Raw genomic sequence first — 15,316 nt, 5'->3', positions numbered from 1 at the left:
ACACCCTAAAGGAGTACTGAGACCACCTCCCCCTCATGGTAAGTACCAATACTAACATACACAGATCATACCATCCTACGCTTCAAACATATGAAGATGACACACACCCTAAAGGAGTACTGAGACCACCTCCCCCTCATGGTAAGAACTAATCTTACACAGATGAGGTAAGACCACTACCCCCTAATCGCCTGAACAAGTACATTTTTGGGAACATAATTTGACAGTGATGTTCGATAGCACAAGTAAATGTTAGCTTCTTATTTTGAATATTAATCAAGATATTTGTTAAAGGTTTCCCATAGCAAAACTAAAACAGAGGTATTATAAATATGGAAACGATTGTGATAATTAAATCTCCTTTAGTTTTGTTTAAGCATAGGAAATTAAATTTTCCCCTGGAATCAGTTGATGTTTACCTGACATTTTTGTTTTTGAAAATTGAACATTCCCATTGGATAAATACACAATCTAGGGTGTAGCTTCAATGAGAATTTCTCCTTGAAAATAGAAATCATCCATTGATTGATTTGACTGTACAAAAAAAATAAAACCCCTAGTAATGAAAATACACAGACCAATACACTGCATGTGCAATTTCATTGGTTGATGTCATAATTATCAGAACAGATATTAGAACAGAATGTTGTCAGGTCATTGTAAGGAAAGCAGAAACAGCTGATCTGTGTATAAATCAAAACAAATAACACAGTTTATTCCAAACAATACAGGTAATGGCAAATACCTATAAACTTGATCTTTTAAAGTTGACATCAGATGTTGATAGAATAATTATATTTTCAGAGCAGTTAGTGTGGGAGGCAGCCAGATCAAGTGGTGCAGCTCCAACATACTTCAAGAGTGCCAGAGCATTTGTAGATGGTGGAATGATATCAAATAATCCAACACTTGACACACTCACAGAGATCCATGAGTATAACTTTGGGCTCAAACTAAGAGTAAGTTATCTAAGAACCCAACACTTGACACACTCACAGAGATCCATGAGTATAACTTTGGGCTCAAACTAAGGGTAAGATATCAAATAATCCAACACTTGACACACTCACAGAGATCCATGAGTATAACTTTGGGCTCAAACTAAGAGTAAGTTATCTAATAACCCAACACTTGACACACTTACAGAGATCCATGAGTATAACTTTGGGCTCAAACTAAGAGTAAGTTATCTAATAACCCAACACTTGACACACTTACAGAGATCCATGAGTATAACTTTGGGCTCAAACTAAGAGTAAGTTATCAAATAACCCAACACTTGATACACTTACAGAGATCCATGAGTATAACTTTGGTCTCAAACTAAGAGTAAGTAATCAAATGACTCAACACTTGACACACTTACAGAGATCCATGAGTATAACTAAGGGCTCAAACTAATAGTAAGTTTTCTAATAATCAAACACTGGACACACTAACAGAGATCCATGAGTATAACTTTGGTCTCAAACTAAGAGTAAGTTATCAAATAACCCGACACTTGACACACTCACAGAGATCCATGAGTATAACTAAGGGCTCAAACTAAGAGTAAGTTCTATATTAAAAAATATCCTGATTCAAGAAGGTTTGAAATTAAATATATGAGTTAGTAGTTCTTGGGCTAATAGAATTTTATAAGGACTAGTCCCTTTTTAGCTCACCTGGCCTAAAAGGCCAAGTAAGCTTTTCCTATCACTTTGGGTCCGTCGTCCTGCGTCCGTCATCGTCCTGTGTCCGTCGTTGTCCTGTGTCGTTAACTTTTACAAAAATCTTCTCCTCTGAAACTAATGGGCAAAATTAAATCAAACTTGGCCACAATCATCATTGGGGTATTTAGTTTAAAAAATGTGTCTGGTGACCCGGCCAACCATCCAAGATGACCGCCATGGCTAAAAATAGAACATAGGGGTAAAATGCAGTTTTTGGCTTATAACTCAAAAACCAAAGCATTTAGAGCAAATCTGATGAGGATTTAAATTGTTTATCAGGTCAAGATCTATCTGCCCTGAAATTTTCAGATAAATTGGATAACCCGTTGTTGGGTTGCTGCCCCTGAATTAGTAATTTTAAGGAAATTTTGCTGTTTTTGGTTAGTATCTTGAGTATTATTATAGATAGAGATAAACTGTAAACAGCAATATTGTTAAGCAAAGTATGATTTACAAATAAGTCAACATGACCAAAATTGTCAGTTGACCCCTTTAGGAGTTATTGCCCTTTATAGTCAATTTTTAACCATTTTTCGTAAATCTAAGTAATCTTTTACAAAAATCTTCTCCTCTCAAACTATTGGGCCAAATCAAACCAAACTTAGCCACAATCATCTTTGGGGTATGTAGTTTAAACAAATGTGCCCGGTGAGCCGGCCATCCAACCAAGATGGCCGCCATGGCTAAAAATAGAACATAGGGGTAAAATGCAGTTTTTGGCTTATAACTCAAAAGTCAAAGCATTTAGAGCAAATCTGACAGGGGGTAAAATTGTTTTTCAGGTCCAGATCTACCTGCCCTGAAATTTTCAGATAAATTGGATAACCCGTTGTTGGGTTGCTGCCCCTGAATTAGTAATTTTAAGGAAATTTTGCTGATTTTGGTTAATATCTTGAATATTATTATAGATACAGATTAACTGTAAACAGCAATAATGTTCAGCAAAGTAAGATTTACAAATAAGTCAGCATGACTGAATTGGTCAATTTACCCCCTAAGGAGTTATTGTCCTTTATAGTCAATTTTTAACAGTTTTCATAAAATTTGTAAATTTTTATCATCATTTTCCACTGAAATGACTGGGCTAAGTTCATTATAGATAGAGATAATTTTAAGCAGCAAGAATTTCAGTAAAGTAATATGTACAAACACATCACCATCACCAAAACACAATTTATTCATGAATCCATCCTCTTCCTTTGTGTAAGTTCTATATTAAAAAATATCCTGATTCAAGAAGGTTTGAAATTAAATATATGAGTTAGTAGTTCTTGGGCTAATAGAATTTTATAAGGACTAGTCCCTTTTTAGCTCACCTGGCCTAAAAGGCCAAGTAAGCTTTTCCTATCACTTTGGGTCCGTCGTCCTGCGTCCGTCATCGTCCTGTGTCTGTCGTTGTCCTGTGTCGTTAACTTTTACAAAAATCTTCTCCTCTGAAACTACTGGGCAAAATTAAATCAAACTTGGCCACAATCATCATTGGGGTATTTAGTTTAAAAAATGTGTCTGGTGACCGGGCCTACCATCGAAGATGACCGCCATGGCTAAAAATAGAACATAGGGGTAAAATGCAGTTTTTGGCTTATAACTCAAAAACCAAAGCATTTAGAGCAAATCTGACGAGCATTTAAATTGTTTATCAGGTCAAGATCTATCTGCCCTGAAATTTTCAGATAAATTGGATAACCCGTTGTTGGGTTGCTGCCCCTGAATTAGTAATTTTAAGGAAATTTTGCTGATTTTGGTTAATATCTTGAATATTATTATAGATACAGATTAACTGTAAACAGCAATAATGTTCAGCAAAGTAAGATTTACAAATAAGTCAGCATGACTGAATTGGTCAATTTACCCCCTAAGGAGTTATTGTCCTTTATAGTCAATTTTTAACAGTTTTCATAAAATTTGTAAATTTTTATCATCATTTCCACTGAAATGACTGGGCTAAGTTCATTATAGATAGAGATAATTTTAAGCAGCAAAATTTCAGTAAAGTAATATGTACAAACACATCACCATCACCAAAACACAATTTATTCATGAATCCATCCTCTTCCTTTGTTTAATATTCTCAAAGACCAAGGTGAGCGACACAGGCTCTTTAGAGCCTCTAGTTTAATTTTTGGTAGAAGGGGCATTCAGCTTAAGCTGTTTAAGGGGGTTCGCGGGTCTAAATCATTTATATAGGATTTCTCTATATTTTTCTATAAATGAACTTTATCTTATAGTTATTAGAAAAATAAAATAAAAAAATGGGGTCACCGTTCATTTGCGCTCACAATCTGCCTTCGAAAGAGGCATAAAAGTGTTATTTTTCTGTTGAACTAATAGGAGAAATAAAGGTAATATTGAAATAAAAAAAGAAATTTATTACAGAAATCGCTAAAATTTTACAATAATTTAGTTTAAGTACAGCATATATCAAAACTGTATCAAAAAATATAGGTCACCGATAAGTTAAAAAAGATATTTCACTTGTAAAGCCAAAAAATGGCATTTTTCCACCAAAGGGAGCTAATTTGGAACTTTTTCAATGATGTTTACATTTTAAAAGTCATCTGGGGCCAACACAAATTTATTGCTTTATTTTTTTTTGTACCACATGATAAAGTAACAACTACAAAAGGTAATAAATAAAATTTGTAATGAAAAACAAATGTTTAATTTTTTCTGAATTTTTTATACCCTCGAGCCTCCTTAAGTGATAGGTCATGAAAATGCTTTATAGGAGGAATATTTTTCATGATGGTGAACTGTTGTTTTTACTAGTACATTAATATAATAGAGGAGTAGAGGGCAAAACTTAATTGAAACTCTGATCAATAATATATTTTGACATCACAATACATCTAAAGATACTGATGGTTTTCAGCTAACCTGATTTCTTTTATATTCAAAGTAGTAAGCCTGCAAATATGATATATGAGAAAACACTGTGTTATGAATTGTTTTTGCATTTGAGCACAATTTTTAAACTCTTTAATACAACATAAACCATCAGTGTGTTTCAGGCAATTTAGGACAGGTGTACTGACATACGTGGTCTCTAAACACATTAACTCCAAATGGAGCTTTCGTTAGTAGAAGCCATATTAACTCTATGTTTCAGTTGTGCTCAGTACTATTTAAAAAATATATAAGGTCTTGAAATCAAAATTGCTTGAGTGAAAGTAGGGTTTATTTAAGGTTAAATCATCAGATCCAATTTGTTTCAACTTAGTATTATATTCTTTTCAATCCTTAATAATCTAGTGAAACTGACCAACTGTAGTTGAAAAATGTTGAATTCTGTACTGCCAACATAGAGAAATCTTACAAACAGATTTTTTTTCTTGTAGAATGAAGGCCATCTGATTAAACCAATAGGCTGTGTTGTATCCTTAGGTACAGGCAGGATACCAGTAATACCAGTAGAAAGTGTAGATGTCTTTAGACCTGAAGGGATTTTTGACGTAAAAAGAGTTGTAACTGGATTCACTGGTCTAGTGAATATGATGATTGATCAGGTATAGTCAAAAACTTATAGTTGATTTAAAAAAATTGTTAAGTTTTTATTTGAAAGATTTATTCTGTTTCTGCTATAATTCTATGAAAGCTTTATAGTTGTGATTGTGTTTTGTGTAAACAGCTGATTGTAATTAGAAAATAGATTATCAATGTTTTTTTCAACGAGAGGGTATTTCTCAGCTACAGTCTAATTGAAGGGCAACAACCCTGAAATTAGATAAAGCAGAGAAACAATTCTCTACTTTGCTATGTACCTAGGAAATGTCAATGTTAGATAGTCATGATGTCATACATTCTCTTTCTACAAAAAAAACACTTATCACAAGAGTAGCGGGATATGAAAAATGACCACAAAAATATTGAAAGCAACATTCTAATATGACGTGCTTCTTTAGCTTTGTAAAAAAACCATACTTTATTATCCAATAAAATTAGTTTGCACATGCGTATATTGACTACGTCAGAAAAATGAATTTCGTCAAAATGGTATGCATTTAATGTATTTCCTTAAATTAATACACTTTCAAACACTAAAATGATACACATTTTGTTACTAATACTTTAACAATGACAACAATGTGTTACAATTCGTAATTGAAAATAGTTGACCTAGATACAGTAACGTCCATGTTGGCTGTTCTAACTTCAAAACCCCTCCCCCTAAAAACACGTTTCATCTCTCCTGTTAAAAAGGCATGTCATTGTATATTAATTTCATTGAAACATATGTTCTGACGATAAAATATAAAATAAAGAATAGGTTACTATAACTGTTGTACTGAAATGACAAAATTGTTTCATATTTCTGATAAAATGGATTGACGCTAGCAGGGAATCGAACCCCATTCTCCTATAAAAACAAATAGGCGTAATTACCAATATACCACCAAGGTTTCCAATCCATTTTACAAATGCAACAAGATTGTCACCCAGTATTAATTTTAATCTCATGTATAAATACAGCATTTGAAATCGTCAGATGCACAAAGGCGTGCCCTTTGATCAACTTTAAAAGGTGTAGCCACCTCAAGTATAAATGGATTTCTGTCAAAGGGCCCCTCCTGCCAAGTCTCGAATGTCAGCACAACTTTATCAAGAAATCCTCTATCAGATATGAACATATTTACCAATGCTACAATATTAACCGGCGGAATATTTACGATTAATTTAGTAAATAAAGACCTACCCGATTCTCCTTGTGCGTCCACCGCCATTGACGACTGACTTGAAAATGTTCGTGTCAGAAATTGACCTCAAAGGAAAAGACTGTTGAAATATAACTTTTTTGTTATATTGTGACACAAATATTGTTTTAGTTAATAAATTAATTTATTAATATCTGTTTCAATTTTGAATTTTAGAAATTTATACAACTTTGCCAAATTAAACTGGTATGAACTAGTTGGATAAAAATCGACAGAAAGGTTGATGAAAGAGCCTACACAAATACCGTACACTTTATACACAGCGAACATAGATATTACCGTAATTGTCCTAATCAGAATCGAAATAATTGATGCCAGCTATACTTTATTGTAGTTTTAACATGGGTAGGCATTATATTCGTGTTATTTTAGCCCTCGCTATCGCTCTGGCAAAAATAATCACCAATATAATGCCTACCCATGTTAAAACTACAATAAAGTATAGCTGGCATCAATTATTTCTTAATTTAAGATAGAAATCTGCAATTTACAGAACAAGTATTTCCACTGAACCTGATTAGAAATCTAATGCACCATGACATCATGTCTGCTGTTGATGGTGATGTCATCTATTAATGTTGGTATGTTTCATTGTTTCTTTCCTCTACAAAACGCAGGGGAAAAAGTCTTCTGGGAATATTATTTAAAAAATCTTAATTTTCTGAGCGTCAATTATAATGTAACAGTATGTTAATATATGCTAACCTTTCCTAGTTTCTTCATTTGTTGAAAACTTATATTTCAGGCAACATTATCAGAGGGACCACCTGTCAATAGATCTAGAGCCTGGTGTAGTACGTTAAACATTCCATTTTACAGATTTAGTCCCAGAATAAGTGAAGACTTTCCTTTAGACTGCCATGACAACAAGTCTATTATAACTATGATGTGGGAGACACAATGTTATATTGTAGCAAACAGGGAAAAGATTCGAAAGTTGGGAATATTATTAAAAAACATTCATGATGCCAAAAAAACAACTGGAAAGTAATTTGTAATGTTTGCACAGTAGTAAACAAACAAATATAACTTGTTGTCCGTTTCTACCTCTTTTTCATTAACCCCTATATATACAACAACCTAATGTACCACATATAGGAAGTTAATACTGTTCTTTCTTTTGCAATACCTGAAGTTTGTAGATATATCAAACTGTGAAAAAAATGTCAGTAGTAACAGATTTCTACAGATGATAGCATTCATCTCCTATAAAAGAAAACCTTCATAATACCAACTTTATAAACAAAGCTTTCAAAAGGAAGTAAACTTTTCTATTCCACTTTATATATTTTGATCATGACAACTTCTGGTCTCACAGTGGCCAAACTCAATCAGGTGTATCAAATTTAGCTGATCATGCTTTACTAAATTTGCAAGCCCTAAAAGTTTTTCACTGTAATGGGAATCAATGATTGTATTCTTATTTCTTATCTACCACATTTGTAATCAAAGAACAGTTTAATAATCAAAATTCCATGTGGATAAATGTTAAAAACTAATAAAGCGCAAAGAAAATCAAATGCGATATTTTTCACAGTTATAGTTAGAAAAAAATTATTGTTTTTAAGATTCGAAAACAGCATAGGGATCATTTCAGTTACTGGAATTTAAATTTTATGTTGTATGAAAACTGTTTTAGGATGTTCAGATGCCACTGGCATCCATGTAGTCAATATAGAAAACAGAGGAACTGAAGGATGCCATTCACAGAAACTTTTTTAGAAACTTTTTTGTTTAACAGCATTCATAGTTCTCATTGAAGTTGTTGTTAAGAAGTAGAACACTATATAAAAATCTAGAAATCTACTAAAAGATTTGTATAATTATTACTGTATTCTTTACAACCAATATTAAGTAGCTGCTGTAAAGTAAGGTTACTGCTGCAGAAAAGAATGAGTTACAAAAAGGATTAATAGCTTCAGTTAAAACATAGATTTTATCAAAGATTATTATCATTAAGATAAATTGCAAGCAAATGTGGTAAACTGTTTTGTGATTTGATGCTTATTATACCAATAGCTTTAATTGATCGTTCCGTCCTTATGAGTTACAGATCAAGTTGATGTTTTGTTCTAGGGGACATTATTGCCATTGAACAATTAAACATAGAACGTTTCATTAGCATTGTTAGTGCTTCACTTTATTGTAATATTTCCAGGTTTTAGGTATGTTATAGTTTAATAATTATTTACAGATTAGTTTGCGCTTTGTTTTGTTTTGTTGAAATTTTATGGGCATTTGTATGTTTGAATTTTTACATCTGTTGACTGATATTTTTACACTGGTTGACTAATTAGTGGGTCTCATTTGGGTCTAAGCATGAGGTGGGATTGTTGAATTTTGTAAGCGTGACACATTAAAGTCAGATTATTGTACCGTGAAAACAGGAAATGAAGTCTAGCAGGACACCGGAAATTACAAAAAATAAGATTTGTTTACCTACATAGGGTTAGCAGGATACAGGAATCTGACAAAACAGTTAGAGGTATCCGGGATCAGAACACCCCAATGAGACCCCCTAACTAATAAGCGTAAAAAAATGTATTGAATTTCTCAGTTTTGCCTAAAAACCAAATCTTTTTACGGCAAAACAATGTATTAAATTTTTGATACCAGATATTCAAATACAGGGTAAAAAATATACACACTAAAGAATTGAGGAAAAAAAACTAAAAACAGACAACACAATATTTATATTTTTTTAATTTAAATAATAGTTTAAGTGGTTTATTTCACTCTTATTATTTGCATTTTTTGCATATTTTTATTCCATGCTGAATTGTTTTATTTTGTAGTTAGATTAGTAACAGTTGTTTTCTATTATGCACTTCACAATGATATTCTGTTGGACAAACATACATAGAATAGAATCATAGATTCTAGAAATTGAAACATATTCTTATTTACATGCATAATATTAATCCTCTAATACAGTGCCATATATTTGTAGTTTTTTGGGATAGGTTGTTCTTGCACAATTATAAGATTGACTTGCAATATTAAGAAATATGCCTATTATATGGATATTGATTGATGCATCCATTAACTAAAGATATAAACTAAATCATCTTTGATTTTCTCTTAAGTATTTGATATAAATCAATAAATTTTCAAAACATATTTTGAGATTCAATCCTCTCTGATTTAAAGGAAAATTTTAACCAATAATTCTCAAAACATTTTGCACTTTTGTATGGCTACTGTCAAATATTTTTTTCAATTTTTATTCTCAAGATTTCCTATTAAATTGAAAACTATTGTTTTGATGTCACAATATTGTCCAAAAAAAGAGTTCTTGTCGAACTTATGAATTATGGAAAATGAAAACAAAACTATGGACATTCACAAGTTTAAATTTTGTTGAGAGAAGAGTTGAAAATATTTATTTTTAGAAAATTTACAAATTAGAAAGATGAAAGGAAATATTGGCAAGGGAATGCATTTGTTCAAATACTGTATTTATGCTTGTATAAGTCTTACTTATATACTTATGAGTCTGACACAGTGGATTGGTCTGATCCTTGATTTTATCCTTACAATTCATAATTTGGCAATTTTTATGACTTAAAATAACTAAATTATGATTTCCAGATAGCAAAGTTACCAAGTTTTTGGTTATTTAAATGTTAGATCACCCAAGACAAACAGACATAGAGATGAAATTTTGTTTTATGAAAAGTCATTAAATGGTTGCAATCATTCAATAGGCTATTATAAAAACTTTTGCAATATATTCTACCATTAAAATTTACTTCATATTAAAAATACCAATGTTGCATATAGTTTTAACACTATAATCAAACATATTTTGTATACTTGCTTCTTTATTTATCATGTATTTGCCAAAATAAATCAACACTACTTATGTATTATTTTTGTTTCTAATGACTTGTTACATGTATTTAAATTGTTGAATAGTGAATAAAATTAGTTTTTTACAGAAGTTAATTTTATCTTGCCTATCCTAAATCATGGTTCTCATTCAGTTGATTCTTTGAGTCCTTTAGACTCACAATATTCTAAACAGATTCAATGAGTTAATTTCTATATAAATGTAAGGAGATTTAGTATGATTGCCAATAAGACAACTAATGATAGCATTTATTGGCATCTCTATGAACTTTAATAATTAGAAAACCTATACTGTTGAAATAACTTAGGCATTTACAAGACAACAAATATAACATGTGGAACGTGTATTAAAATCTATACAAGAACACATAACAAAGTTACTAAGGATGTGACGTTACATACGGAACACCAAAGTATAGCGTTACGTTACGCGCGGTTAAAGTCATTACAACTGTATAGTCAGCTTTAAAATGCCCTGTCTTAAAAAAAAATGAAACCTTTCAATTTAGAAAATAAAACGTCCTAATTTATAACAAAAACAAGAAAATATAACAGAAATGTTTTATATTCTTACATCAGACTCAGACTTCTCTTAAACTGAGTTTTACTGTGCGTATTGTTGTGCATTTGTTTTTTCTACATTGGCTATAAGTATAGGGGGAGGGTCGAGATCTCAAAAAACATGTTTAACCCTGGCGCAATTTTGTGTTTGTCCCAAGTTAGGAGCCTCAGGCCTTTGTTAGTCTTGTTTGATTTAAAATTTTAGTTTCTTATGTTTAATTTGGAGTTTAGTATGACGTCCATTATCACTGAACTATTATACATTTTTGTTTATGGACCAGCTGAAGGACACCTCCGGGTGTGGGAGTTTCTTGCTACATTGAAGACCCATTGGTGGCCTTCAGCTGTTGTTTGCTCTATGGTCAAGTTGTTGTCTCTTTGACACATTCCCTAATTCCACCCTTAATTTTATGAACCAACAACCACCACTGAACAGAAATCTTATTACAAGAAAAGAACATTGGTCCATATATCAGTCTTTCACTGTAAAATTCTAAAGCCATCAGGAGCAAATACCTTCACAAATCATTTTCGGACTTCACTTGAGCAGAAAAAGGGGTATCAAAGACTGTTATTATACCCCTCAGTGGTCTCATAGTAGTGTGTACTGGAATGTGGAAGTTGTTGGTTGGAATCTATGACAGATCAAAATATAGACTTCAAAAGGGGTATTTGCTGCTTGTCTGCTAGGCAAATAGCTTTTTAAATTAAAGAGCAAAGACTGGTCCTCATGGAGTCAATAATGTGCCAAGTAGGGTGTCATGTCTTTATACAGACTTAGCTTGTGAACCAATGTATTGACCTAATACAAAACAGGATTAAAATTCATATTACATTAATATGTTTATGTCCTGATTATGCATTTAATTTGCCATTATCATCATTACAGACTTGTTAGCCAGCAAAGAGCAACTGTAACTGACCAAGTTAAAGAAGATCTTTCCAAATCTAACTTATCATATGTAAAAGAAGATCCTACTTATAATTCAACAAAGTTAGGCTCTATTTATACCTTCCAGGGGCTGGTGGATCTTGCCAATCAAAAAAAAGTGGGGGGAGGGGGTCCCAATCCAGGACAAAGGGGGGTGGGGGGGGGGGGGGTGTGGGGGTTCCTACAGATGTCCCCATTCAAATGCCTTGATCGGCCCCAAAAAAGGGGGATCCACACCCCGGAACCCCTCCCCCTGGATCTGCCAATGCCTTCACAAATATACAACACTTGACTTGGAAACATTGAAGGTTTATTTAAATCAACAGTTGAACTGCATGAATATTCAAAGAACTGTTAACTGGTATACATTAAAAATTTCATTTAACATGTCTTATTTGTGCAAAATCACATAAAAAAAATCAACTGCACTTTATGATTTTTGTCGAGTTTTCGACTTTAGTCGAAAAAGTGAGACTAAGCGATCCTACTTTCTGTCGGCGTCGGCGTCGTCGGCGGCGTCAACAAATATTCACTCTGTGGTTAAAGTTTTTGAAATTTTAATAACTTTCTTGAACTATACTGGATTTCTACCAAACTTTGACAGAAGCTTGTTTATGATCATAAGATAGTATCCAGAAGTAAATTTTGTAAAAATAAAATTCCATTTTTTCCGTATTTTACTATAAATGGACTTAGTTTTTTCTGCGGGGAAACAAAACATTCACTCTGTGGTTAAAGTTTTTAAAATTTTAATAACTTTCTCCCAATATCCTTGTTTTGTACCAAACTTGGACAGAAGCTTGTTTATGATCATAAGATAATATCCAGAAGTAAATTTTGTAAAAATAAAATTCCATTTTTTCCATATTTTACTTATAAATGGACTTAGATTTTTCTGCAGGGAACCATTACATTCACTCTGTGGTTTAAGTTTTTAAAATTTTAATAACTTTCATTAAACTATCCTGGGTTTGTATCAAACTTGGACAGAAGCTTATTTATGATCATAAGATTGTATCGAGAAGTAAAGTTTGTAAAAAGATTACTCCGTTTTTTTTGAATTTAGTTTTAAATGGACTTAGATTTTCTTACAATCATAAAATAGTAACAAGAGGAATATTTTTATTGATTTTTTTCCTCATTGTTGTTGAGCCTGAGATTTACAGCAAAAATAGGCGAGACACTGGGTTCCGCGGAACCCTTACAAATTTTTGGTTACAATACACCATTAGATTTTATGGAGGCAGCCATTTTATGAGCATAACATGGTATTCAGAATTAAGAGTATGGTGAATCCTGATTGGCCGATATGTGCGCCCGTTATTTTTTTTATTAGAGACTTAGTGCACTCTGCTTTATACAAAAGGCAAAATAAAAATTATTCCGTAGCCCTAAAGGCACTGAGATGACTTTTCAACGCTAGGACAAGACACATATATATAATTGATAGGCATGTGAGATAAATACAAAATACGCTAAGAAAAGCAACGCGAACCTATATTTTTTGGACCAAAAAATACTGTCCTAATAACTTTTCTTTGATTCTAGCAAGGTTTCATTAAGAAAATCAACTTTCTAAAGTCTGTATCTCGAAAAAGGCTACCATTGTCGCCTATGGGGAAATTAATTGTTTATTTCAATCTATAGTGATTGTCACATCAAGAGGGAATAACTCTAACAATTTATAATAGAGTTATCTCCCATAGAAAATGGCAGCCTCCATCAACAGAATTTGTTCAGAGTAAAAATATGATTCTAAGCAGTTTGTAGACGTTTTTCATAAGTAATACACACTTAAATTTGAGGAAACGACGAATGTTTTGCTGTAATTTGAATTGTTCATATTACTATCTAATGACAATGTGTAGAATTAGTGTAAATTGACGTTTTTCGGTCTTCTTTTTACTTTTACTAGTTTTAGTTATACATTTGTTCTTGTACTACATGTCTCTATTTGAACCTTGCATATGAAAAGAACATGCTTTACTGACACCTATAATGGTTTCAATATTTGACCAATCTACAGTACCTGGCCAAAAGTATTCATCACCTGCATTTTTTTGCTATATATATTTCATATAAAAACACATTTTTTCAAAAAATATTTTTAGGGCATTTATGGTTGGATTCTTATCAACAAGGTTAAAGTGTAAAATTGTCTAAAGCATTTTGTTTATTTGGTAATAGTTTTGTCTTCATTGTATAACTTGGGCATGAAATCAATTGTCAGGTTGTAACTATTTATTCCTATCGTTTCAACCTACAAACAAACAAAAAACAAATATTCAGTCACATAATAAACACAATAATTCAAATTAAATTAACCCCATAAATGTTCCGTAAATTCACTTTCAACTAAATCATTGATTCCGATTGTCCTTTGTATTTATATGTCAATGTTATTCAAGCGTTCCATAGTTTTTCCCACACGTTGATCTCTTTATTGATATGTAAATGTTATTCACACATTCCATAGTTTTTCCCAAACGTTGATCATTGTAACATATAAATAACATCTTCGAATCATGTTCATATATAAAACAAACGTAATTATCAGTTCATATTCATTGTTCTGTACACAAAACTGTTAAATAACTGTTCTTAATCTGTAATTAAACTTACGCATTGACATAATACACCCAAGTTATGTGTTTCGCCTAGTCATTCATTTACGGGATTGTTAATAATGGGGATAGAAACGACAGTTTCAATATTGGAATATGCTAAATTTTATTCTACAAAAACAAGATATATATCATTCAAAAGCCCTTCCTCCGCCTCATTTTTAGACTTATATCTCGAAATTGACTTACACCGTCATCTCAGTACCAGAATCTATGACAAACGAGACGATTTTAATTTTGAAATTATAAATTTCCCCCACCTTAGTAGCAACATACCAACTTCACCTGCATATGGGATATATATTTCCCAACTTATTCGATATTCAAGAGCTTGCAGCTCCTACTCAGACTTTGTAAAACATCATCAGTGTCTGAGTAGAAAGTTGATGAACCAGGGGTATGTCAAAGAACGTCTCGTCCTATTTCTAAAAAAGTTCATCGGAAGGTACCAAGACCTTGTTGATAAATATTCCGTATCAACTTCTCAAATAATACACGATGGTCTTGATGTATAGATTCTGCGTACTGATGTTGTTTATCATCTTAACAATATGTTTTACTGTTCTTTCATTTGTCTTTGTTCTATTATTAATATTACTTTTACTGTTGAATGGTTTTATGTGATATCCGTTTGACGTGGCTTGGTACTTATACATCTCGTCAATGTGTGTGTATTGGCTTTCATTTTTTGGTGGTTTGTTTTGTATATGCGACTCTTTGTATTTCTTTTGTTCTTATTACGTGACTCTGTACTTTGAAAGATCCCGTCAGTATTATTTTGGTCTATTATATATATGTCATTATGATATATTTCTATTATGAATTACTATATACGTTGAACCACAAACGTCAAAATCATTCAATCGCGTAGTGGAATTAACTATTTTTGGATTCTCATAAATTCTACCTATAACTTTTGGACTA

General features: G+C 32.1%; 2 protein-coding genes across 5 annotated transcripts in view; both read left to right on the top strand.

Moving 5' to 3' along the window:
* Window positions 1-10,361, top strand: part of LOC134725613 (85/88 kDa calcium-independent phospholipase A2-like) — a 32,268-nt gene extending 21,907 nt beyond the window's left edge. The window contains exons 15-17 of the mRNA XM_063589565.1: window positions 805-959; window positions 5,051-5,218; window positions 7,170-10,361. Of these exons, the coding sequence (XP_063445635.1) occupies window positions 805-959; window positions 5,051-5,218; window positions 7,170-7,415 (569 nt within the window). The 3' untranslated portion in view covers window positions 7,416-10,361. The remainder of the gene's footprint in view (window positions 1-804; window positions 960-5,050; window positions 5,219-7,169) is intronic.
* Window positions 10,362-13,460: 3,099 nt separating this feature from the next.
* LOC134725610 (p53 and DNA damage-regulated protein 1-like) overlaps window positions 13,461-15,316 on the top strand; it is a 58,833-nt gene continuing 56,977 nt past the window's right edge. The window contains exon 1 of one of the 4 annotated variants that reach the window (XM_063589559.1): window positions 13,461-13,551. The gene's annotated coding sequence lies outside the window, so the exon portion shown is untranslated. Of the gene's footprint in view, window positions 13,594-15,316 lie in introns of all 4 variants that reach the window. The other 3 variants (XM_063589561.1, XM_063589560.1, XM_063589562.1) reach the window with 3 other exon arrangements.

This window comes from Mytilus trossulus, chromosome 7 (genome assembly GCF_036588685.1).
Source record: "Mytilus trossulus isolate FHL-02 chromosome 7, PNRI_Mtr1.1.1.hap1, whole genome shotgun sequence".
Classification (NCBI taxonomy): Eukaryota; Metazoa; Mollusca; class Bivalvia; order Mytilida; family Mytilidae; genus Mytilus; species Mytilus trossulus.
The sequence above is the reverse complement of the archived record's forward strand: the minus strand, read 5'-3'. Positions and strand labels throughout refer to the sequence as shown.